The sequence below is a fragment of the Adiantum capillus-veneris genome, chromosome 23 (genome assembly GCF_014529385.1).
Source record: "Adiantum capillus-veneris isolate H3 chromosome 23, ASM1452938v2, whole genome shotgun sequence".
Taxonomy (NCBI): domain Eukaryota; kingdom Viridiplantae; phylum Streptophyta; class Polypodiopsida; order Polypodiales; family Pteridaceae; genus Adiantum; species Adiantum capillus-veneris.
The window spans coordinates 14,126,793-14,152,514 of NC_140953.1; the positions used below are offsets into that span (position 1 = coordinate 14,126,793).

At 41.9% G+C, this 25,722-nt stretch overlaps 2 protein-coding genes and 1 non-coding gene across 3 annotated transcripts; 1 reads left to right on the forward strand and 2 right to left on the reverse strand.

The window, feature by feature from the left end:
- Nucleotides 1–12,784: 12,784 nt before the first annotated feature.
- On the reverse strand, nt 12,785–12,857 carry TRNAV-UAC (transfer RNA valine (anticodon UAC)). The gene has a single exon. It is a non-coding gene; the product is annotated as a tRNA-Val (tRNA).
- Nucleotides 12,858–14,676: 1,819 nt separating this feature from the next.
- On the reverse strand, nt 14,677–18,868 carry LOC147427444 (aspartate aminotransferase, cytoplasmic-like). Its single transcript, XM_086496662.1, has 12 exons — nt 18,631–18,868; nt 18,313–18,384; nt 17,419–17,480; nt 17,257–17,340; nt 16,531–16,630; nt 16,312–16,432; nt 16,071–16,234; nt 15,785–15,922; nt 15,554–15,675; nt 15,385–15,479; nt 15,123–15,243; nt 14,677–14,915 (listed from the first exon to the last, which is right to left on the reverse strand). Exons 1-12 carry the CDS (start codon nt 18,814–18,816, stop codon nt 14,825–14,827), a joined length of 1,356 nt encoding a protein of 451 aa, XP_086352788.1. The 5' UTR covers nt 18,817–18,868; the 3' UTR covers nt 14,677–14,824.
- An 872-nt stretch (nt 18,869–19,740) lies between these two features.
- Nucleotides 19,741–20,205, forward strand: LOC147427445 (uncharacterized). The gene has a single exon (XM_086496663.1). It carries the CDS (start codon nt 19,741–19,743, stop codon nt 20,203–20,205), a length of 465 nt encoding a protein of 154 aa, XP_086352789.1.
- Nucleotides 20,206–25,722: the final 5,517 nt, after the last annotated feature.

The following is a 25,722-nucleotide window of genomic DNA, read 5'->3' on the forward strand; positions in this document are numbered from 1 at the left end:
CAGTCCAGAGCTTGCTGGCCCGGCTGTTGTTGGGCATATTCCTACAGTCAGTGTGTTCCAAAAGACGATATCCCACACAGGAGCACCACATCTGGCATACAGATTGACCAAGGCATTGCCAAGCATGGCAGTTTTTTGCAACGGCCTCTTACTAACAATATCAGAGTGAACTTTTAAGCCCAAACTAGTGTCTTGTGTGCTTTCACGATGCACGCTTATGTGGTTGCATCTAGAGGAGGCCTTCTCTTTGCACCTGCTGAAAACAGTCCAGAGCTTGCTGGCTTGGCCGTTGTTGGGCATATCCCTCAATTAGTGCATTCCAAGAGACGACATTCCGGACAGGAAGCTTCTCAAGTAGTTTTCGTGCTTTCTCAAGCCGTATCTGAAGTGCCCCATAGTTGGCGTATATTCCCGCAATCAATGCACTGCAGGGGATGGCATTGGGGAGTAGAAGCTCTGCAAGCACATTTTGTGCTTTCTGAAGTGCACTACATTCAGCATACATATCAACCAAGGCATTGCTAATCACTACAACTTTTTGAAAAAGCCCTAGCTGAAGTGTCCCACATTTTGCGTACGTATCAACGAAGGTGGTGCCAAGCATGCCATTTCTTTTACAAAGCATTTTGCATTGAGCCACATGCCTGCAAGATGCATACGTAGGTGATAGCATCTGGAGAAAGGCCCTCGCTTCACACCTGTTCAAAACAATGCATAGCTTCCTGGCCCGGCTGTTGTCGGGCATATCCTGCGATTAGTGCATTCCAAAAGACGATATCCAGCACAGGAGCACCACATTTGGCGTACATATCAACCAAGGCATTGGTAGGCCCAGCAGGTTTCTGCCACTAACAATATCAAAGCGAAATTTTAAGCCCATATCGGCATCTTGCGTACACACACATGGCTTCAAGATGCACGCATATGTGATTGCTTCTGGAGAGAGGCCCTCGCTTCGGATCCATTCAAAACAACCAAGAGATGTCTGGCCAAGCTCGTGATGCGCTTATCTTGCAATCAATGCACTGGGGCAATAAGCTCCTCAAGCTCATTTTGTGCTTTCTGAAGTGCACCACATTCCCGTATCGACCAAGGCATTCCCAAGCACGAAAAGTTTTATAAACAACCCTTGCTGAAGTGTCCCACATTTGTCATACATATTGACCAAGGCAGTGCCAAGCATGCCATCTCTTTTCAAGAGCAATTTGCATAGAGTGACATGCCTGCAAGATGCACACGTAGGTGACATCGTCTAGACAAAGGCCTTCGCTTTGCACATGCTGAAAACAGTCCAGAGCTTGTTGGCCTGGCCATTGTTGGGCATATCCTGCAATCAGCGCGTTCCAAAAGACGACATCCCACACAGGGCACCACATCTGGCATACATATCGACCAAGGCATTGCCAAGCATGGCAGTTTTTTGCAACGGCCTCTTACTAACAATATCAGAGTGAACTTTTAAGCCCAAACCAGCGTCTTGTGTGCTTTCAAGATGCACGCTTATGTGGTTCCATCTGGAGGGAGGCCTTTGCACCTGCTGAAAACAGTCCAGAGCTTGCTGGCTCGGCCATTGTTGGGCATATCCCTCAATCAGTGCATTCCAAGAGACGATATTCTGGACAGGAAGCTTCTCAAGTAGTTTTCGTGCTTTCTCAAGCACACCACAATTGACATACATATTGACCAAGACAATACCAGACATTGTATCTTGAGCTTTTTGAACAACCCTTGACTATAGCACTCTCATCATGAATTATCTCATCCAGGGGGAGGCTTTCATCCATGTCAACGTCTTGTGGAAGGGTATAGGCCTTCAAGGTGCAAGATGCATCTGGAGACTTGCCTTCGCATTCGGTTGCGTAGAGTCACATGCCTTCAAGATGCATGCATAGGTGATTTCATCTCGAGAGGACTGAAAACACAATAGAGCTTTCTGGCCCATGAGGATATAGGAGGAGTTGCTTGCCCATCAGTTGCGACTACTACATCGCTCTTTGTGTGGAAAAAAGAATTAGCTTCCTCTTCTACTCTTTGACAAAGCTGAGACAAAGCTCAGAGCTGCTTCTGGGAACCTGCGAACTGCTTGTGGAGAAGATAGAATTGCTGCTGAGAGCAACGCAGCCTGCTTTTCTTGTTTTATTCACTTGGTAGCTTTTGATAGCGTAGTTTTAAAAAAAAAAAGAGGAGCCACCTGGGTTGACGAGAGGCCAGGGATAGGAAAATGCCTCCTACGCTCATTCGTGATAGCTATTGGCACCAACAAAACCCAAGCTAGTATGGAGAAGAAAAGCGTTTCTTCAAATTGTTGCACCAACTGAATGGAACAAACTCTTCCAACACCCCAACCTCACCATCCACACACCCATTGTGCAACCTACGTATATATATGAAAAAAATGGTTAATAACTCAAGGAAGATCCATAGTACTATTGAAGACGGAGGCATGGGAGACCCTGCAAATACCAAGAATAATGTACTGCAAACCATAAAATAGACTACATGACATACCTGGCAATTCCTTAAGCGCATAATGGCATGATACACGAACAAAGAGCGAGATAGAGCGAGGGAGAACGTGCATATGCGCCTCCTAGAGTGGAGTGTCATACCGGCATGACAAGAGAGAAGAGAGGAGAGGAGAGAAGAAACACACGAGCACTGGGTGCAATCTCCCCCAGTGCAAGAGTGAGCATTTCCCTCTTGCACATATTTCATTTATAGATTCTTCAATACTAAAATGAATACACATTGGCCGGTCGACATAAAATGACCATAGCTCCTAATGAGCACTTGAGTAATAAATGTACGAATCCCATATCCATAACATACTTCGGGGTTGAAAAAGCAACTGCCCTTAGTTGCGAGGTGCAAAAGTGGTGTAGTCGAGTGCGAGGTACAAAACTTTGAGTACATGCCTACATAGCACAATGAGTAACTGAAAACCAAAAGAGTAACAATGATTAGTAGGACACAATTTAAAAGTGAAAAAATGTGTAACATGTGTATGGTGTGATGGGAGTGCATAAAATGAAGTAAATCTACATAGGTGCGGATTGTAACATTGGCCAAAAATGTTGTTCCAAATAGACCACCATCTGTCACTCTTCCAACTTTCCAGACCAGTTCATCAGATCCTTTCATATCAATCCATACCAAATGTGGTGGGCAAGTTCCACATATAATGTAACCACGAAGAGTTCTTCCATACTAGGCGTAGGCACTCTGGTACACATGTATCAACAATCATTCTATAACATTATTGCAAAGTGGAGAGTCCTGTCTCATGAGGCGTAGGCACTCTAAGACACATGTAGCGACATCCAAAAACATTTTGTAACAATATTGCAAAGTGGAGAGTCCTGCCTCGCGAGGTATAGGCACTCTAATACACGTGTCAATAACCATAAGTTCCCATAACTGTGGGGCGGAGAGTCCTGCCCTCTTCAAGCGTAGGAGCTCTAACATGTGTAGAAACTGTGCCATTCCAATTGAGTTCAACGTCCCATAAGATCCTTGCTTGACAATGCACCATGTCTCAACCAATGTGACCAAGGGTTTGTGTAAAAATGTATACCTGGAGTGTCTTTGATGATGTGAAACCATTGCATGTAGCTTTATGTGCAAGAAGAATGCTTTAAGACAAAGTAGTAAAAATGACTTCGTATCAACGGTAAAACTAATGGAAGCACACACTAATTGTATTAATATGTTAAAAGTGTGTAATAAGAGTTGTTAAGGTTAGTCATCACACAAGTTAGACATCTAATATTACATAGAAAGAGCTTACTAACCATGGATAATTGAAATGATTGTTGCTAGAGGGATATTATCAAAATGTATGAAGAAATTGCATACCATAAGATTCTCTGATATGATAGCCTTCTATTTAACTTTTCCTGCAGAAGTATTTCTCAAAGACAAAGCACTAAAACAAATTTTTGTTAAATTTAAGAAGATGTTAATAACTGCACATCAAATGCATTAACATTTTAAACACCATGAAGGACAAAATTGATGCAAAGAGTGTTTGCCAAGAAAAGAGAATGAAAGTAGACAACTGGAAGTACAGACAAGCGGATAAGAGGGGTGTATCTAAATTTACAGGGTGGTTTGCAAGATGGGGATGACTAGTGTATATCGATCGTTAGATAAAGTGAGGCCACGCTCAATGTATAAATATTAGGATAGGTCAAAATCAGGTCTACTAAAGTAGTTGGCTTTAAATTCTGGCGTAGAGGTAAATATCCTTCAGTAAACATAGTCCTATGTGAAGGAGTATTAGAAACATTGGTAGAGGTGTGGTACAAAAGCAAATAAATGGAACAATATTGAGTAATAGGCAACAACAAGTTGACTGGCATATGATGTAATATTTAAGACAATTTGTAGAGCAATCAAAGTGAAAACTACATCATTGCTAAGGGGTATAAACTTACAGTATGGGGATAATGGCTCTTGCAAATAATGATGAGAGAGGGATTTTCTTGTTTATTTAATAATCTAGGTAACAATCAATTTGGGTGTGGGTAGCGAAAAGTGTACCTAGTCAGAATTCGCCTAGGGTCATCATTGCTAGAATATTAAGGCATGATGTATCTTGAGGGTGAAAATTTGACCCTAGCACGTTATGATTATTCATGGTGTTGACAATGTAGGGCATGAAAGTATCAAAATAAACTAAGAGACAATAGGACCCATGAGAAGCAAAATTATTGTTCTATAACGCCACATGTTCACCATTGCCATCCTCTTTATCAGACAGATCAAGAGTTGATACGAAATTGTAAGACGATAATGCTAACTAGACGGGCGTAAATGCCAATTCATGTCTACTATTTCCCATCATTGTGTCAATCGACGTCAATACGTCCAAGGTGGACCTCTACAAATGACCATGAGGGTGATCAAAAGTTTGCATCATCAATTGGAATAGAGGATTATAATATATCGTCTTTCTGTGCACCATTTCACTAGCCTCAGCTTGTTCTTCACTTTCTGCTCTCCGACCCTGGATCTTAGCCTCTCGGTGGATAATTCTTTCTTGGCCTCTGCATCAAGTTTGACCGATGGCGCATCAGCTGCTACAGTTGAAGCTTCCGCTTCAAGATTAATGTCCTGACCAAATAGTTTCAGGGTTTTCTTGGGCCGGCATGGTCTTCCATAATACGAAGCTGAGCAAAGATAGAAACAATCATTAATGTTAACCTCGACGCTGGACTTGAATTGAACCATTAGAGATTGGTTAACAAGCATTAATGACGCTGTCGAGGTTACGATTTTTATTTGATACATCAGGAACGGAAATGCACTGTCCTTGCATGCCATATTACATAAGTAGTCATTAAACACCATGCTAACTAGAAGAGCAAACGCTGGGTAGCAAATAGAATGGTGTCCGTTGGAATATACTAACCGAACGTAAATAAGCTTGTATAGCGTGTAATATCGAGTGTTCAGCTTGTTCACTCAGTCTTACAAAGGTAGGGAGGACATATAAACTTTAACATGGCTTTAGCAGTGAGGAACCGAACAAACCAAACCAGCAGTAGCTCTAGTTGTCATTACGAAGCTGTCGCAGTTGGAAATGGTAGAAATCCACAATTGTGAGTGGGGTCCCTCATCTATGAAATTGTGGTTTAGGAGCCTTGCTATCTGTTTTGAAGGCAACAATAAACAATTGATTGTATTTGTTAGGCCGTTGAAAGAATCTCTCGGCACTTTTGGCTTGCATGTGTTTATGGTATCGAGAGCTAAGCTTCTAAATGTGATCCATCAAAAGCAGCCTTACATGGTCCTTGTCATTCTCTCCCAATTAGAGTGCCTTTCTTTTTTGAAAAAAGCTGGCAAATGCATCTGCAATATTTCATGATGCCAAGCTGGTGCTTATCCTTTATGTCTTTGGAAGATGAATTTGGCATGCCACTACTTGGATCTCAGAGAGATAGGGTCCTAGATTCATATTATTTTGACAAATACCATACACTTCTCAAAGATCATCAGCTATGGACCAAGCGAGCTCAATTACTTTGATCATATATGTATGTATGTACAACATTCTACGCTGCGAAGAAACGAGATGCTTTTGACTCTCGCTCAAGTAAAAACCACAAAAATGCACACATAAATTAACTGAAGAATAAAAATGTCGATACACCTCTTATGATAGAGCTACTTTCTTACAATAGTTGGTAGCTCTCAAGAGTGTAGCTACAGCTATTGCGAGCTTGTTACCATACGAATTCTGGTCATTCCCTAGGATTTGTTTGGTATGGCCATCTACTGGAGACCCAGCGACACTCCTTATCAAATGCCCCAAAGCACAGTAGAGTACCCTTGTCATCACCACTACACTTTGGAGATAGATGTAGCTGGTCTTGGAGATTTTGCTAGCCATCGGTGGCTCTTTACGATTGTATAGATGTGTGATTGGTTCTAGTCGTCGTATGCATCATCTACTTTTGTGATCTAGTGTCTTGAGTCTAGTATCTTGCATCCAACATCGCAAGAGTAACTGCATAGGTGTTCCTCATTAACGTGTATATTACAATCCTCTATTCCAACTGATGATGCAAAATTTTGATCACCCTCATCGCCATTTGCAGAGGTCCACCTTGGACGTATTGACGTCGATTGACACGATGATGGGAAATAGTAGACATGAATTGGCATTTACGCCCGTCTAGTTAGCATTATCGTCTTACAATTTTGTATGAGCTCTTGATCTGTCTGATAAAGAGGATGGCAATGTTGAACATGTGGCATTATAGAACAATAATTTTGCTTCTCATGGGTCCTGTTGTCTCTTAGTTTATTTTGATACTTTCATGCTCTACATTGTCAACACCGTGAATAATCATAACGTGCTAGGGTCAAATTTTCACCCTCAAGATACATCATGCCTTAATATTTTAGCAATGATGACCCTAGGTGAACTCTGCTTAGGTACACTTTTTGCTACCCACACCCAAATTGATTGCTACCTGGAATATTAAGAAATTATCAAGCATAAAAAAGAAAATCCCTCTCATCATTATTTGCAAGAGCCATTATCCCCATACTGTAAGTTTATACCCCTTGCAATGATGTAATGTAATTAGATTTTCACTTTGATTGCTGTACAAATTGTCTTAAATATTACATCATATGCTAGTCATCTTGTTGCTGCCTATTACTCAATATGTTCCATTTATTTGCTTATGTATCACATCTCTACCAATGTTTCTAATACTCCTTCATAGAGGACCATGTTTACTGAAGGATATTTACCTCTACGCCAGAATATAAAGCCAACTACTTTAGGAGACCTGCTTTTGACATATCCTAACATTTATTCATTGAGTGTGGCCTCACTTTATCTGACGACCGATATTGACTGGTCATCCCAATCTTGCAAACCACCCTGTAAATTTAGATAACACCCCTCTTACCCGCTCATTTGTACTTCAAATTGTCTCTTTCATTCTCTTTTCTTGGCAAACAAACTTTGCATCAATTTTGTCTTTCATGGCATTTAAAATGTTAATGCATCTGATGTGCAGTTATTAATGTCTTCTTAAATTTAACAAGGAATTGTTTTAGTGCTTTGTCTTTGAGAAACACTTTTGCAGGTAACACTAAGTACAATGCTATCATATCTGAGACTCTTACGGTATGCAATTCAATTACCCCTGGTTAGTAAGCTCTTTCTATGTAATATTAGATGGCTAACTTGTGTGATGACTAACCTTAACAACTATCATTATCATCTGCACTTTGTATTAACAAGCTTCATACATGCGCAACACTATTTTCATTCTTGTGATTTGAAATTCATCCCAACACACTACTTGAGACATTGTACATTGTTATGGCAAGGATCTTATTGGTTAGACTGCATGGAAATGGCAAAATCCTACACATGTTAGAGCTCCTACGCCTGAATAGGACAAGACTCTCCACTCCACACCTTGTTACGAAAACTTATGGTTCTTGAAACGTGTATTAGAGTGCCTACACCTCGTGAGGCAGGATTCTCCGCTTTGCAATAATGTTATGGAAATTTATGACTGTCAATACATGTGTACTAGAGTACCTACGCCTGGTAAGGCAAGACTCTCCATGGTTACATTATATGTGGAACTGGCCCACCACATTTGGTATGGATTATGACCGGATATGATGAATTTCTATGGCAAGGTGGAAGGGTGACAGATGGTGCTCTATTTGGAACAACATTTCTGAACAATGTTGCACTCTGCACCTCCGCACATTTACTTCATTTTATGCCCTCCCATCACACCATGCACATGTTACACATTTTTCCACTTTTAAATTGCTTCCTACTAATCCTTGTTATTCTTTTGGTTTTTAGTTACTCACTGTGCTATGTAGGCATGTACCTCGCTTTTTGTACCTCGCACTCGACTCCACCACTTATATACCTCGCAACTGAGGGCAGTTACTTTTTCAACCCCGGAGTATGTTATGGATAAAGGATATGTACATTTATTACTCAAGTGCTCATTAAATGCTATGGTCATTTGTGCCGGACAGCCAATGTGTATTCACTTTTGAGCATTGAAGAATCTATAAATGAAATACGTGCAAGAGGGAAATGCTCACTCTTGAACGGGGGGAGATTGCACCCAACGCTTGTGTTATTTTCCTCTCCTCTTCTCTCTCGCTATGCCGACGTAGCACTCCGCTCTAGGGGTGCACCTGCATGTGCTTTCGTGCTCTCTCCCTCTCTCTTTCCCTCTCTGTTCGTGTATGGTAGCGGTTATGGTGCACAAGTTATTTGTAGGTATACAGTTTTGTCGATTATGGCTTGCAATATGTTGTTTTTGCTATTTTGTAGGGCTCTTCATGCTTCCGTTTGTAGCACTAAAATCTAGCCCTACACATACCTCTTCATTAGATGATGATCACTAATGGTCTTCCCAATGAAGCTCCAAAAATTTCCAAACATTGAATTTTAAACTCAAGTAGACTCTAGCAATTAATCCCAAAGGGTAGAGAACCATTCATATAGTTTGCCTAATTAATGCGTCAAAGCATGAGTGGTGACACCACTAGAAATAATTACAAGTAAAGTAGTAAATAGTATTATCAAAAGTTCAATGATGATGCATAATTCTAATCCATAGGGTGAATAGTAGCAAAAGAGGCACACTAGATCAAGCTCACAAGACCTAAACTAACAGAGTGACTACATTTAGTCTACCATATTTGGAAGTGTAATAGACGCTAGCCTTCCTTGAATCAAAAGTCTTTGCTAGAATCTGCAACAACAAAACTACTTGAATCTAAAACATCCTGAATAGACTATAGCCACAAAAGAAGGATGTACATCAAAGTGCTGCACAATATTCCACATGACTATTCAAACCAAAACATGTTGATAGTGCATATTTGTTTTCATCTTAGATGTTCTCATCAGACAACATGCGGAAAACATCATTAGTGGCACCGATGGCCAATGAATATACCTTATGAAATTATTTCTTGTCGTAAAAGTTGTTTCCAAAAAAGAAAATGTACGATCAACGATGTTTGTAGTGAAAATCAAGATCAAAATGAGTGTGAATCTGAATTTTATGGCACTAGCTATCCAAAATATATGTAGACTCGTAAATGCTCACCAAACATAGCTCAATTTTTAGTGAAAATCAAGATCAAAATGAGTGTGAATCTAAATTTTATGGCACTAGCTATCCAAAATACATGTAGACTTGTAAATGCTCACCAAACATAACTCAATTTGTAGTGAAAATCAAGATCAAAATGAGTGTGAATCTAAATTTTATGGCACTAGCTATCCAAAATATATGTATACTTGGAAATGCTCACCAAACATAACTCCATTTAAGGTACTGAAACAAGGGGTGTTGGCAACACTTCTACCTGGGGAAAGCCAAAAAATACCCAAATGCCAAGTGCTTGCTCTTTGTAGGAATGCACACACAAAGCTTAGAGAAGAAGGAGATGCTCAAGGGAGCAAGATAAGATGTAGTATTACTTAGTTTGGATGCTCAAAGATAAGTCAGCCCTAGATTGATGGGCATATATCACAAGAAAAAGAAAACTTCCAATGAGGGAATTGACCAACTATTATATGGAATAAGGGAAAAGGAAAGAAGATGTTGGTGGTTTCCAAAAGAAGGTTGGGTGAAAGGTCAAATATACTGAGTGGAGGGGTGGACGATGGAGTGTCTTTGTGTTACACAGGTGATGGAGGGGGTGCAATACGCTATACCATTTATGAAAACAATACAACTCTAGTATGAATTGGAACTAATCTAATTGTGAAGCTTTCAAGAGTCATTGTTGTTCTGTCTCATGTGAACTACATTTGGTAATACAAAAGCTGCTCAAGATAGGCTTACAAAAGGTGTGTTGAAGAAGGTAGAGAGAGTCCATCACCAAAAGTTGTTCACACATGTAAAATAACTTGAGAATCAATTTTGAACAATAACTAGATTTGAGCTAGAGATTGGGCCTTCACCATTACATAGAGAGTGTGTATTGAAGAAGGTACAGAGTGCGACAATACACCATCACCAAAAGTTGTTCATACATGTTAAAAAAAAAACTTGAGAACCAATTTTGAACCACAACTAGATTTGAGTTAGACATTGGGCCTTCACCATTACCAAAAAGCCCACAAATCATCGTTCAAACAATATTTGAAACAATGTATTTACTAGTTTTAATAGCTCCATCCCTAAATCATTTGAATTGAAATGTAACGCATACAATCCAACGTAAAAAATAGAGCATTATGCGATTTAGAAAAGAACATAAAGAACATAAAGTACAATGCAAATTTCTTTATTGGACACGTGCTTCCATGCTGTAGGTCATATTGTGGTGTACACGGGAGTAAGACCAAACTAAGCTTGCCTCTTGCATCCGAGAGCAGCTCCTTGTATTACCATCAAGCAGTTACAACCATAACATGTCCGACCACACTAGGTGGCCGGACTCTACCTACACGACCACACACCACACCTCCCCCCTAAGGGAGAAAAAGATGGACATCTTTTTATAGGATTGGATTGAGAAGGGACTCGACAGGACTGAAGGGACTGTACCAACTCCAACGCCTCATGTGGGGGGAGTGATCTTACAACGACTTGGGGGCTTAGGGGCTATGTTCTGAGAGGACTCGACTTGACAAAGAAACATCTTGACATAGGCAATGCACTAGGTCGCTATCCCAATACAAATGGCTACATGGAGAACGATTAGGGACCGTGTCATGACAACGAAGACGCGATATTTTTGTGACATACATTGATTATCCACAAAGGGTATTGGTGTGGTGGTTTGTTGATTGAAAACCAACTACTAACAGCTAGAAAAGTAAAGTTGCGACCAAATAAGACCTTCAAGAGAAGCTACTCTTCCGACTAGGCAGGTGAGAACACAAACTTGCTAGAAAACAATCTCAAAATTAGAGCAAATTTCATCAGAGTTTGCAAAATCTCAAAAAGAAAAGCTCCTGGTTTCTCATCCTTGGTGGTTCTCATTTGCAGGATGTATCAGTTTCTTGCTCTTCTGGCTTTTTCTCTTTCACGATTACTTCTTTATTCTCTTCTTGCGGCTCCAAGTGCTGCTTAGAATCTGAGAGCTCCACGTGGCCTTGCATAAAATATGTGAGTCGGTCATGGCAGCGTGTTGTGACTTGCTCCTTCTTGAAGGGTTCAATGGAACCGGAAGAAGATGAGCAGCAGAGCGAGAAAAGGTTGTTGACAATACTAGTTGCTGACGATACTAAGCAATGGAATCCCATCACTGGCTGAGCTTGGAACGACACTAGCAGCAGTGTTCTCGTAATGAGGAGGAACAGCACCAGCAGCAACATGTGCTCTTGAGGTATTGCAAGAATTGGCATTGATAGGAAAATATAGCTGTGAGAATCCGGGGGACAGATAAGCAAGGAAATCCAAGAAGGCTGTAACATCACCGAGTGTAGAATTGCTTGACGAGCACATGCTTCGGCGCTGGAATCGCTGGATTTGCAGCATAGCACATGAATCGGAAATTGCAGACTCTGTCTGGGTGCTTGAGCGAGGGCAAGGCTAGCTATGGCGAGGCTATGGCCACGTGTGTGGAGCATAAGGTCAATGGCAGGCTGGCCCGATACTGGGGCTACGGCTCCCTATCCTGGGTCAAAAATGAGGCTCACCATGGCATTGTGCGTTCGCAAGCCAGAAAGTGAAAACCAAGAAAGGCTTCTCAACTGTCCGTCTTCTTGTTGAGTCCTCAGTTTGTCCTTCCTCGTTTTGTCCATTACATCGGGATAGCGACCTGATGTTTGCATGAGCGAAATGTATGAGTTCCATGCCTTGATGTCGGCATGATGACGAGTCTAGCCCTCAAGCTCAGTCCTTTAGCCCTGAAGCCGTAGTATGATCACTCCCCCCGGATGAGGCGTTGGAGTTGATCCCTTTGTGTCGAGTCCTTTCTCAGCCCAAAACTTTAAAAAGATGTCCATCTTTTTCTCCCTAAGGGGGGAGGTGTCGTGTAGGTAGAGTCCGACCACCTAGTGTGGTTGGACATGTTATGGTTGTAACTACCTCTCATGATAATATAAGGAGGTGCCGGATGCGAGGAGGCATACTCAGTTTGGTCTTATTCCTGTGTACACCACATTTGATCTTATGCCATGTTCTTTACCTATCCACGATCAAGTCAAAGGAAAAGATATGTTGAATGGATGCATAGTACGTCCTCTTTCCGCAACGCCTTATCTGTCTAAGAGCCAAGATAAAAACGTGACACGAAAAAAAAGCGTCATCGATGGTTCCAGCGAGTTTCGAACTCGCGACCTTTCGCGTGTAAAGCGAACGTGATGACCACTACACTATGGAACCATTGTTGTCTAGCAAGATTTAACATAAATACATAATTTTGTTACTGTAAGCTGGAAGGGTTCAAGCTAACCGTTAAACAAGGTGATTTAAGAAATATCGCCAGATGTTAGTCAGTCCAAGAAAAGAAGCAGCAGTTGTCCTTGTCACTCGTTGCATTATTGTATTTGGAAACAGGTTAAAATTTGCAAAGTGGTGCAGCAGAAATATACGAGATATACTAATAATTCGATCAGATAAGCATCTTCAATTCCAAAGGCATTTGGCATTCAACTCTTCAAATCATGCTTTTGGAATCATTAGTGGCTCCGAAGCTCCGCCTTGAGCGAATCCCTCCACCTAGAGAGCTTGCATTTGTCACACATTGTGGACAAAAAGATGATCTACAACGCACCTTACAGAAGGCTACAGACTATGGGTTAAGATTGTCTTAGTGTGATGCAGCATAATTGTGGCCACATTGCATGTTTTGATTTCGTGGTATGTAGAAGACAACAATCCTTTAAATCACTAATACACACCTTTGCATTGTATTAAGAGCTTGGGTAGCAATACTAACATATGGAAAGTCTGATCGCCAACTCCCTTTCTCAAAAAGAGGGACATGTTTGCATCATGGATAGCTTTTGCCTGATGTTAACAAAATCTTTCCTATAAGTTCTTAGTACATTTCTGTAGTGGAACTTCTCAATAAGAGGAACTAATAACTATGATCAAGAGCCATAAGGGGCCTTAGCTCTTAGCTGTTACAACAACAACCACAAGAAGTTTTGGACAAATTCTCACAATATTTCCCACATTGTGACTTACCTCAACATCATGAGCTTCTGTGAGGGAGGCACCGCATACCTAGCTAGGTATGATTGGGGGTAGGGGACTGCCGGCCTGGTGGGGGGGCCGGCGGTCCCCTACCCCAATCGTACCTAGCTAGGTATGTGGTGCCTCTCGAGCAGAAGCTCATGATGTGTTGCATTGTATGAAAAACAATGAGAAAGACTCCGTTTTCCTACATGAGAAAATTTCTAAATCTTCTTGTGAAGAGTGCACACAAGTTGGAAAACTACACTCTGGTTTCACGAACCAGAATTCGTCGCTTGGAATTTCCCATCCCTTTGATACTTCTTGTTTTGGATGCACTCTATCATCGCAAACAAAAAAGGCCCCTCCTAACTTCTATTTGGTACCTCATTTCCACAGTTCTTCCTATTACTGCATCCACAAGGCTTTTCTAGTGGTGATACTCCAGCTCATACACGTCAAAGTTAAATTGCACTGTTCCCTTCCAAGCCCTCTATCTCTCTGGTGGTGTGAAGTGCTGAATATCACTCTAGTACTAGCTATGTTAAGAAAATTATATAAATACAAGATTCCCTAATTATGTTTTTCAGCTTTGATTGGCTAATAACTCTCACTACTCCAAACAAAAGCTTGAATTTTTCACTTAATAGTGTACCTCCTCTTCTCTCAAAGTGGGGGTTGGTAGACCGATTATCCCATTTCCTCTTAACAAAGACGCCTCGAGTTCAACACTCGTCAATAGATCTTTGAGGTCTCTTGGGATTGTTCTCAGAGCTGGGCTGCACTTACGGGTAGCGGGGGGAACATCTTTTCCAAAAATGATGATTCCTTAACCAAAAACATCGAAATTGAACATGGCTGCTGCTAGTACTAACTAGCACTTTGGAAGGTGGGGATCACGAAGAACCCCTCACCCCTCTCTCATCAATAACCTCACGGTTTCCATGCAGCGAGCTAACCAACAATTTTAAACAACCATCTCTCCTAAACACATCATGGAAGGAGAAGAATTGACAATAAGCAATAGCAAGAAAATTTATTCCATTTCACAAAGACACCTCCGGGCGCTGGCAATACAACCATGTTGAATAATTGAAATATGTTCTGTATACAAAATGGCAGGTAGCCCTGTTGCTCTTATTCCTGAAGTAATCGACTAAATAAGGCATGCATTATTGCCCAGCTTTCTTAGTAACAGCTGCATGGATAGCATCAGCAAGATGTGGGACAGTTTTAGAACTCAAGCCAGCCATGCTTATCCGCCTGCAGAATAATAAAAAATTTGAAGGATAAGCAAAAAGGAAAAAGGAACAAAACCCAAAACCCTAAACCTCTCTCTCGTACTCTTCCAACCCTAAACCCAAAACCCTAAACCTTTCTCATACTCTTCCAGCCCTAAAGCCAAAACCCTAAGGCCTTATCAAAAAGCCCGCAAACCCACAACCAATCGATAGAATGTCAGTGCCTTACCCGTCTGAGGTCATGTAAACATGGTATTCTCTGGTCATGAAGTTGACCTGTTCCTTGCTCAGGCCAGTAAATGTGAACATTCCTATTTGCTTGATTATATGTTCCCAGTTTCCAGGAGTACCTGAAAGACGATCCATGGAAAATACGCATTATATAAGGAAACTTATGAATCATATGAAGATGATATATAGTTTCCTGGTCTCATAGGTCTTCTAAGGCCTTTTGCGAACATAATAAACGCTTTTGGTTTCATTTCCCATACCTCGAGCTCTTAAGGCCTCATATAGGAGATGCCTCATCCGAATGATTCTATCCGCCATCGCCTTCAACTCAACAGTCCACTCTTGGTATAGATTCCTGATTACAATATGCTTCAGTATCCAAAAGACCAGATTATCAATAGCTTCCTTTTTCAAGCTCAGTGAAAGTACCTGTCGCCCAATACGGTTGCAACAATGGATGCACCATGGATAGGCGGATTTGAATACATGGGTCTGATAACAAGCTTCAATTGGCTATCTGCCCTTGTCGCAACTGACTCGCTACTGCAGACCTTAATCACATGAGAGACAAGTTTAGTAATTGCATAGATTGAGGCTCTGCATGTTTTAAGAGTTCCGTGTTAGTTTTATGTGTACAAAACAAAGTAGGAGAGCACATACTAAGCTCAAAGCTCCGACTCGTTCACCATAAAGTCCCATATTCTTTGCAAAACTCTGAGCGACAAGGCACTCCCCACCATCCGTTACAAACAAGCGCACGGCATGAGCATCCACATCAAGACTACCGCTTGCAAATCCCTGCAACACCAAGGAGCAATCAAGCAATGGTGAAAACCTAGATTAGAGCTAGCTACTAAAAAAAAGACGGTCTAAAGGAGGGGGGAAAAAAGAAAAAGAAAATGAGGGAGGATATAATAACAAACCCATGGGAAGGTCGCTCATTTACCTGATATGCACTATCAAAGAATGGAAGCATATTCTTGCTGCGAATGACTTGGCGTATGCCCTCCCATTGCCCTGGTGTTGGGTCTACTCCTGTGGGATTATGCGCACACGCATGTAGCAATACCACCACACCTGATGGTGCTGATCTGAGGTCCTGGAGCATACCTGTAAGAAAAGGGGTTGAAACCTCAAGCAAACCTCACAACATACATGTGATGCAAGCCAATGGGTGAATTACTTGCCTTCAAAATCCAAGCCCCTTGTCCTTGGATCATAATAGCGGTAATTCTTCACTTGCAAACCTCCTAAGCTGAAAACCTTTGTATGATTTCCCCATGTAGGAGTGGGAATGTAGATAGTTTTCTGGATAATGCCAATAAAACAAGCCATTTAATAAAACCTTTGCAATGCAGGGAACTTTAAGAAAAATTCTCAAAAAGGCGATATACAAGAGCTTATGCCTGTGAGTAGTGCTTGGCGAGAAACTCTGCACCAACCCGAAGTGATCCTGTCCCGGACAAACATTGAGCTGTGCAAACCCTCCTTTCACGTATGGCTGGACTGTAAAGTTCAAGTAAAACTGTTAGTAAGGGACAGAGAAAGAAAGAAAGTTCTATTAAAGTCCTTTGGAGTCCAAAGTCAACCCATTTTACACACACACACACATCTCTATATTATATATATATATATATATATATATATATGTATGTATGTATATGTCTACATATATACGTGTACATGTATATGTATACATATATACGTGTACAAGTATATGTATACATGTACACGTGTAAATGAATATCTATACATGTACACGTATACATGTATATGTGTACATGTCTGTCTCCTCGTGACACAAGCACTGATGTCATCCACGATGTTACGGTTGTGCCAGGCTCCAACACATAGTGACTGGAAAAAAGTGTAACATGTATAGATCTATACATGTATACGTGTACATGTATATCTATACATGTATACGTGTACATGTATACATATACATATGTATACGTGTACATGTATATCTATACACATGTATACATGTACATGTATATCTATACACATGTATACGTGTACACACACACACACACACACACACACACACACACATATATATATATATATATATATATATATATATATATATATAGAGAGAGAGAGAGAGAGAGAGAGAGAGAGAGAGAGACCTGTCCTCCCCCAGGATAAGCTTTGCACTAAGTTTGTTGAATGTAGGAATGCCAGTTATTGGCAAGTACTCTTTGTTTCTCGAACTGCAATACAATGACAACCTTTACTAATGTTGACCAAAAAAAAACTTTCCATACCTAAATAAGCACAGGCAAACATACCGGTCACTTATTAAACGTTCTTCAGCCTCACGAACAACCCTCAGAACATATGGCTTGCCTTCCTGTCACGATTACCCAAAACAGCAAAGAAGCTAACTGATTAGCAAACCCATGTTGCAAGTGCATGTGTGCATTTTGCGAAAAATACATATACTTAGATAGATTCAGAAATAGCCCAGATTCACCTTTTATGCAGGCACATGGTGCTACTATTAGCTCCATCATACACACAAAACACAAAATACTATGATAATTCCCGCAATGTCATCATAGCCCAATAATGGGTGTAATCTCCACACAAGCACAAGCGCGCGCATACATCAATACAAAGCTCTATGCACTAAGTTTCTGTTACAACTCCGGAATTGCAAAGCATACTTTGCCACACCTAAGAGACACACATACATGCATCTAATTTTCTTGAATGGGCTATGTATGCAAATGTATACCTACCCCAAGTAGCTGCGTATGTGTCTATACAATGCATACCCTCACACACACACACACACACACACACACACACACACACACACACACACACACACATGTAGGTATGGGTGCCTATGTGTAGGTGAGCACCTAAGTACACTTGGCTGGCCTATGTTATGCTCCCATCACAGGAGAGGGGACCTAGTCCATTGACACTGTCAAGGCGGACGTGCTCTGAATTGGCCACACTTGGACACAACTGGCCGGTTCACACTATGTCTGCCCGAACACTGAACACCCATCCCAACCGTATCCCCTCTCCTATGATGGGGATATAAAAGGCTACAATTCCAGGTACAAGTATGTTTGTAGCTACTTGTGGCAATGCTGACTACGCCCACACTTACGTATGTATGCACCCAATTAAATCGACGTTAGGAGAAAGATAAAAGAAGAAGAGTATACCTCAGTTCGGTAAGCACCAACACCTAGATTGAGTTTTACTGGACTTTGGTCTTTGTTGTAAGCAATTGTTACCTGTTAGCAATCTCAATTCATGAATACATTCAAGACAATGAGACAGAAAACACAGGAATTGGCCAAACATGTCCTTTTGAAGACAATCTGACAGCATTCTAGAGAGCCATTAAAGCATTTGGAAAGCCTTCTATTGCATACCAAATCTCTCTCTCTCTCTCTCTCTCTCTCTCTCTCTCCATCCATCCGATAAATTACGCTAAAAATTAGTACGTGGCTCAAATGATAATGAGCAAGAAGACTTACACCGAGGATGGGGTCGTCGGGAGCCTGCTGCAAGTGCTGGAAGGCAGAGTTCTGTTGCGCAGCCGTAGGCAAGAAGCTCAGCACGCTAGACGATGATGATGCTGTCGATGGAGAAGAAGAAGCAGGACGTAGGTGGGTATTAAGCGTTTGCAAGCGGCGAGAAGCCGCAGAGGAGTTGCTCTCCATGGCTGCCTTCCTTGTGAAATTCTCCTCTTCAGGGCGTTCTTCCAAGTGCCAACTCTTTCTCTCTCTCTCTAAATAGGAAATAGGTCTCCACCTCAGCATCAACTGCGCTTTTTCGTGTCTTTGAGTAAGCAATGACCAAACTCTGCACTTTTATCGGCGACGGAAGATGAGGACTAGTGTACTAAGAGGGCTTGCACACGGTGAGTTTCAAAACTTATCACCAAGCTAACCAAACTGTGCTAAAAGATATCTACTAACATAATATGGTGGAGTACATAACCCTTTACACGTCTCTCTCTACGAAATGAAGGCTAAACGTCAAGTGAGATGAAAGAGAGAGAGAGAGAGAAGTCGTCGAAGGTGGCCGATAGTACTCGTCCTTGAGAATAGGGTTGCTTTCACACTAGTTGTCCCATCAGGTGGTTTTGACCTCTACAACGGGTTGTGTGGAATAAAAACACCAAAAATAAGCTTGTTGACCTTTTAGCATAACTAAATAGGTGAAACTATTCCAAGTCTTTCCTAACTTTTGCTATTTTGCAAAAGTTTATCAAAAGGAACGTTAACCTCTTGTTTATGTGGGATTCCTTCACAAACTCACCATGTGAAGCCAAAATGCAAGCAAAATGCTCTTTTGTTCCTTTTCGAAATGCACCGTGTGAAAGCCTTGTAATTATATAATTTCACCTCCAAGTTTATTACACGTAGACCGAGATCACTAATTTATTCTCAGTGCTTTTGAAAATCATCCAAGGACATGTTTAAGGAGATGAGGAGTTAGGTGCACTGAGTGACTGTACAAGCGCTTTGCGAGAGGCCACACAAAATCTCCGTCGTGAAGATCCCCTTTCCTCTTTGTGCTTCTCCCTGCTGAGCTCCCCTCCTTCTCCTTTCCCCTCGGGGGAGGGCAGTAAATACTTTCTAATGGCGCTGTATGAAGCCCCACACAATGGTATTGTCACAGGGGAAGCTGCCTCGGTTGGTGTCACGCAATCGTTATCGGGCTCACCTAAAGTTGGAGGGATTAGCCCAGCTCGTATCCCTCCAGTGGGTGGAACTGGACTCGCTTTTGGTCCCCTTCCACAAGGTCCTAGCACCTATGCACATGCAATGCAATCTCGTCCTCTAGCGAGCCTGTCTCCTATTGTACATCATCGGCTGCAAACTGACATGCTGGATGGCTATTCGTCTTGGCCGCACGGTTTGGCATTCAATGGAGCTTTGCATAACATTTCAAATCAAAGGCCTTTTCAGGTAAGCTGTAACGCCCATACATGCAATGGTCAATTTTCTGTCATTTCTAATGTCTGGCAGAACATTGAGCCACCTGTGCAAGATTTAGAAACAACTGTGAATGACCCTCCCCCTCTCCATGGTGGAATAAATTAACATTCTCAATCTAACTCTCTTAATGGTGAGAAGAAAATTGGTGAGGCTAATGCAAAAGAAACTGAGGAGTCACACGATGCTTAAGAAGCCCTTCAATCACAAAACCTTAATAGTGAGGGAAGGGAAGTTATCGTAGGTCTGACTGAACTGCATAACTAGTTCAAACACCTGTAGGAGAGGGTGGTTATAGGCCTGTGTCATGGGATCATGCCGCAATTGAAGTCCTCAAAGAGTGGATCGCTCAGGAATTGGGAAGGAAGGAACCTGTTTCCTTCTCAAGTCCAATACCTCCCCAATAACTATTACCTGTTCTTCTTTGAAGAAGCTGACAGTGCACTGCAAGTCATCAGTAAGGGCAATGGCTAATAAGGAATACCCCGATGTTTGTCTTCAAGTGGCACAGAGGATTTGATCCTAAAGGAAAAAACCTTCTAAGGTTCCAGTGTGGGCTGACTTTCTTGAATTTCCATTGAGTACTTCCCTTGGCTCAAACAAGTAGGGGCTCAATTGGGCAAGGTTCTTGGGCAAAAACCTACTAATGGAATCAATCCTAAGTGGGACCCTCAACTATTAATTAAAGTAGACACTGAATCAGTTCTGAGAGAGAGTATTCAACTAAAAGACCACTTGGGACAAGTGCTTCATACTCAGAAAGTGCTTTACATGAATTTACCTAATGCTTGTTTCCATTGCTTCAAAAAGGGACATCTAATAAGAGTCTATCCTGACCTTGTAGCTAAAAATCAAAAGGAAGCTGAAAAAAGTAAAGAAGGGAAGGAAGGTAACCAAGGCTTCCAACAAGTCAATAGAAGAGGGGATTTCAAAAACAAAAATCAGGCTAGAAATAACCCCACAAAAGTGGTCAATAGATTTGGGGCTTTGCTTGATGATGTTTTTGATCTTTCATACTTAGAAGAAGAAGAGGACCTTGATGAAAAGAATTCCACAACTCAAGGCCCTCCCAAAATCCCACAAGTCCAAGAAGATCCTTTCCAACCCAAGGTACCTGATAGTCCAATGGAGAAAACCAGAGGAATGTCCTCTAATACTGACTCCTTAGATAGTGAACCAGGAATTGCAGATACTCCAGCCCAGTGTTCAAGCCCTTTGAAGTTCCATTCCCAAGCAGGATTTGCCCCTCCTAATTTCATCTCTGAATTGCAGGAACACAATAAATTGGTTATGGATAAACTAACTCAGTCTCCCATCAATTCTGTGGAAATCCTAATGACTCAAGCTGACGAAGAATCATTGCCACAGATTGTTAGCAAGCCTAAGAGGAAGAAGGATAAAAATACAGACCCTAATAGGGCTTCAGTCTCTTTTGTTAAACCGTCTAAAACTCATAAAAAATGAATGCTGCCATTTCTGGGTTTCTCTTAATTGTAAAGGTCTTTCTGACCCTGTCAGGTCTGTATGCATAAAAAAATGGATAAATGATATGCATTTTCAGGTGGATTACGTATGATGCAAGAGATTAAGACTACTGGCTTCAATTTGGAGTCTAACCTGGCCAAGATCAGCAGACATCACAAATGGTTTTTCACTATTCACTGTGCAAGTAGAGGTGGAGTTGCTATTGGAATTCATACCAAACACGATCAATCAATTGCTGATGTTCAGAGGGGCATTATAGATAAGTGGGTATCAGTCTCACTCAAAGCCCCATTCAATTACACAGTTGTCAGCTTATATGCTTCAAACTCCACTATAGAGAGAGAGCAAAGCTGTGGACTGAGCTTGGAGACTTGCAAGACCCGCTTCTGATCACAGGGGACTTTAACATGGTAACTTCCTTGAATGATAGGTACAAAACTTTAGGCTAGATCATTCAGGGGTATGAGAAGGAAAGATGGAATTACTTGTCAGACAAACTCACTTTGATTGATTCTTCTAAAGGAACAGGTTTTACTTGGTCAAACAACTAGCATGGGTCTTGTTATAGATCAACAAGGCTTGATAGAATGTATTTTTCTGCCAAACTACTCCACTCTCATTGGTTGATGAGTTGCAAATCTGATTCTTTGATTGAGACATGGTCTGGGCTTGTCGGTCCAATAGGTGTGTAGGTGATCGCCGATGAGAGGCGCACCACTTATTCATTTATTTCATGATTTTTACTATGACTGGCCCACTGTGGGCGCCCATGTGTGAATGGGTCAAACTCTTTTAAAAGGTCTATTTTGACCTAAAATCCTCATTCTTTGAGGTGCAAGCTAAGAAGTGCTCTTGCTCTACCTCTGTCTTCTCCTCCTTCGTGTGCTCACGTGTGTATGTGTGTGTGTGTATACTTGAGAGAGAGAGAGAGAGAGAGAGAGAGAGAGAGAGAGAGAGAGAGAGAGAGAGCATTGCGGCGGCATCAACGGTTGAGTGCGGAGGCGGTGGTGGCTCATTCTTCTTCATGGCAGAGGATCCTTCAGATGAAAGCATTGAATGGTGAGTGACACACCATTGCCCCTTTGAGCTTGTTAGGACTGTCTAGTTGTGTGCTTGCAACCATTCGTGGCTCACACACGGTGTTTTGGCAACTTCCCAACCTTCGACACGTGCCGCCACTGCTGGGGACTGCCTTGCATTAAGCTTGAGGAGCACTCAATGCTACCTCAGGAAGCCATTCACTTCTGCCATTTCTGTTTTTTTGCTGAGTTGTGTTAGATCTGTTAAGGGGCTACAATGTGTAGGTTTAGCAGGATTTGTTAGCTTTGTTAAGTACTGTAATGTGCATGTTTTGATAGATCTCCTAAGTTTTGAAATATGCAATTGTTAGCAGGACTGTTGGTTAGTGCTATTGTGTAATGTGCGATAGACAATGAGTAGATTGAGTAGTTTGTGAGTGAGCAATTTGCTATGTTAGGAAGTGTAGACAATGTACAATAGTTAGTGTAGACAGTGTGTAGTTTACTATTTTAGGCAGTGTGTGAGCAGAGGAAATTAGTGTTAGCAAAGATAATTAGTGTTAATTAAATCTATTAGCTATAGGCAGGTTAGATAGAGCTGCCAGGTGTAGCTGTGTGAGCGCGTGAGCTCGACATCCACGCGTAGTATTATCCAAAGAAAAGTTTTTTTCAAAAAGATAAAATGCTAGAAAATTTGAGACCAAAAAGACAATTAAAAGCCCGAGCCTGAACCTAGGCCTCAGTCCTCAATCTTATGATATAGTATACACACTATTATATACATAAAGACTAGGACCTCAAGTGAAGGGAGGGCATGTAGGACAAGTTCCTTATGTCCTCCACCATCCCCTTCACTCTCACCCTTTGGACTTATTAATTCCAACCTTCTCCCCGACTAGGAAAACACTATTTTTAAGATTTCGGGGGCTTTACATAACCGAATCAGGGGTTGTAAAGCACGAGACGTCCCTCTAGCCAAGACACTCGTTTTTAGCTATCACACACCATATTCCATGGCTTGGTTAGAAAAAAGGACCATAAAAACAGAAAAATTGAGAGTAAATTTGGGTTGCAAACGCCCAAAAAACTAGGTAAGCAGCCTTTACAGGCACTCACCAATGCTTTTAGAGTGTTGAGGTCACATGCACCTACGCTTTGGTTGTGTGCTAGAGGAAGATCAAATTGAGAGTGTCTCCGTTTACGCGGACACTCATCATTCCTCCACCTTAGGCTCTAGGCCCTCAACGGGAACCCGAGGTAGTACCACTTATGACCCACATATTGCATCTAGTGACTCACGTCTAGTTACTTTTCCTCTGACTACAACGTCATGGAAGGTTATCCGATGCCTAATCCCGATAGTTCAAGCCAAGACATGCATGCCATGGGTCCACGGTCCGGGCCGAGCGTGCTTAGCTGCTTGAAGGAGACTTTTAGTAGAGCCACTCGCTCCGAACATGGAGGTACGATGTGAATGAAGGGGGTGGGGAAGTGAATTCGCCATTCATGACCAACGTAGACCCCATGCTCCTGGAGAGTGTGCATGTGAATACTTCATTCACTGAACCCCCTGACTCTTCAGAGCTATTCCCCTCCGAGGTTATATTACTTGATGGTAGAAGCCTTGCCAAAGTGCAAGAGGTTGAGCGATATATCATTGCGGCTAGGGAAAAGGAAATTGAGAGCCTACGCAAGGCATAGCAACGGAGAGAACTAAAGGCAAAGACCCCTATGTCAACATCCATGCTAGGCAAGCAATTGAGTGCTCCTGACTTAACAACCACTAAGGGTCAACCCATAGAGAGCCACATTGCATCTAGTTCAAGGAACATCCCTAGCACCTCAATCCTAGATGGAGCGTTTCTAAATGAAAACTGGGAGTATGAACTACAAACGAAGACTTTAAGTGACCTATACACAGGTGTCCTACAATCCACATTGGGTGCTACTAGCATAGAGGAGCAACAACAAAGAGTTTGTGATGTCATCCATAGGGTTATTGAGCTGGAGAGGCAAATCAAGGGGATCCACATGCCTTCAATGGGTCTCATGAGATTCTTGGATACAGGGAAGGCTAAGCAACCAACTTTATCACAAATGGAGACTCCCTTGGTAAGTTCAATGGATCCTCCATATGTTGTTTTACCAGGGGTCTCAGTACAATATGAGCCCACAAGTGATAGCTTTACTTTTCCAATTTTAGCTCATCTTTCTCTTGATGACAGCACAGCTACCATGCCTACCCCAGTGATGGGCATGCCAAAAAACATGCCATGGACCTCATTCATTAGTAAAGAGCCGCTACATGGTGGCCCAATTCCTACAACAGTACCTACAAGTGTGTATCAATCATATGCACCTATGGACCCTCGTGCTCATATAGCTCCTACCCCTCCAATTGTTTCAACAACTTATGCTCCACGACCACAACATCCAAGCTCTTATTACAATGGGACCATACCAGCTAGTGTTAGCATGTCACATCCGATGCCTGCTATGCCTAGGGCCACACATATGAACCTTGGGCCACCACATGGCACAACATCGTACCCAACTTGGAACCCAAGGGATGCATATACGCCAAACCGAATGCCAACCCCCATTCCACATGCAGTCCCGAGAGCGCCTGTCCCCACTATACCTGCTCACTTAGGTGACTTGGCAACGTTTGCTCAAGCTATCGGTCCATCTATTGCTGAAAATATGCGTAACACACCGGATAGAGAGCCTAGAAGTAAGGCAGTGCAAATAGACAAGCTCACACAAAAATTTATTGGAGACGTGGATGTGAGAAAGCATATCAAAGTGTTTAAACAAATATGCGATTCCCTAGGAGAACACAATGATGTTGCGATTCAGGCCAACTGGCTGGACATCCCACTTACTACTAACCCATCTACTAACATAACCATTATACACTAATTCTTTAATACAACAGAATAAGGAGCTGCAAAACAGGATAACGTTGCTGTGCGCTCCACCCAAAGCAGGTCTCTCTCTCTCTCTCTCTCTCTCTCTCTCTCTCTCTCTCTCTCTCTCTCTCTCTCTCTCTCTCTCTCTCTCTCTCTCTCTCTCTCTCTCTGTGCTCTCGCACTTGCACTCACATACGCTTCCCGCGACA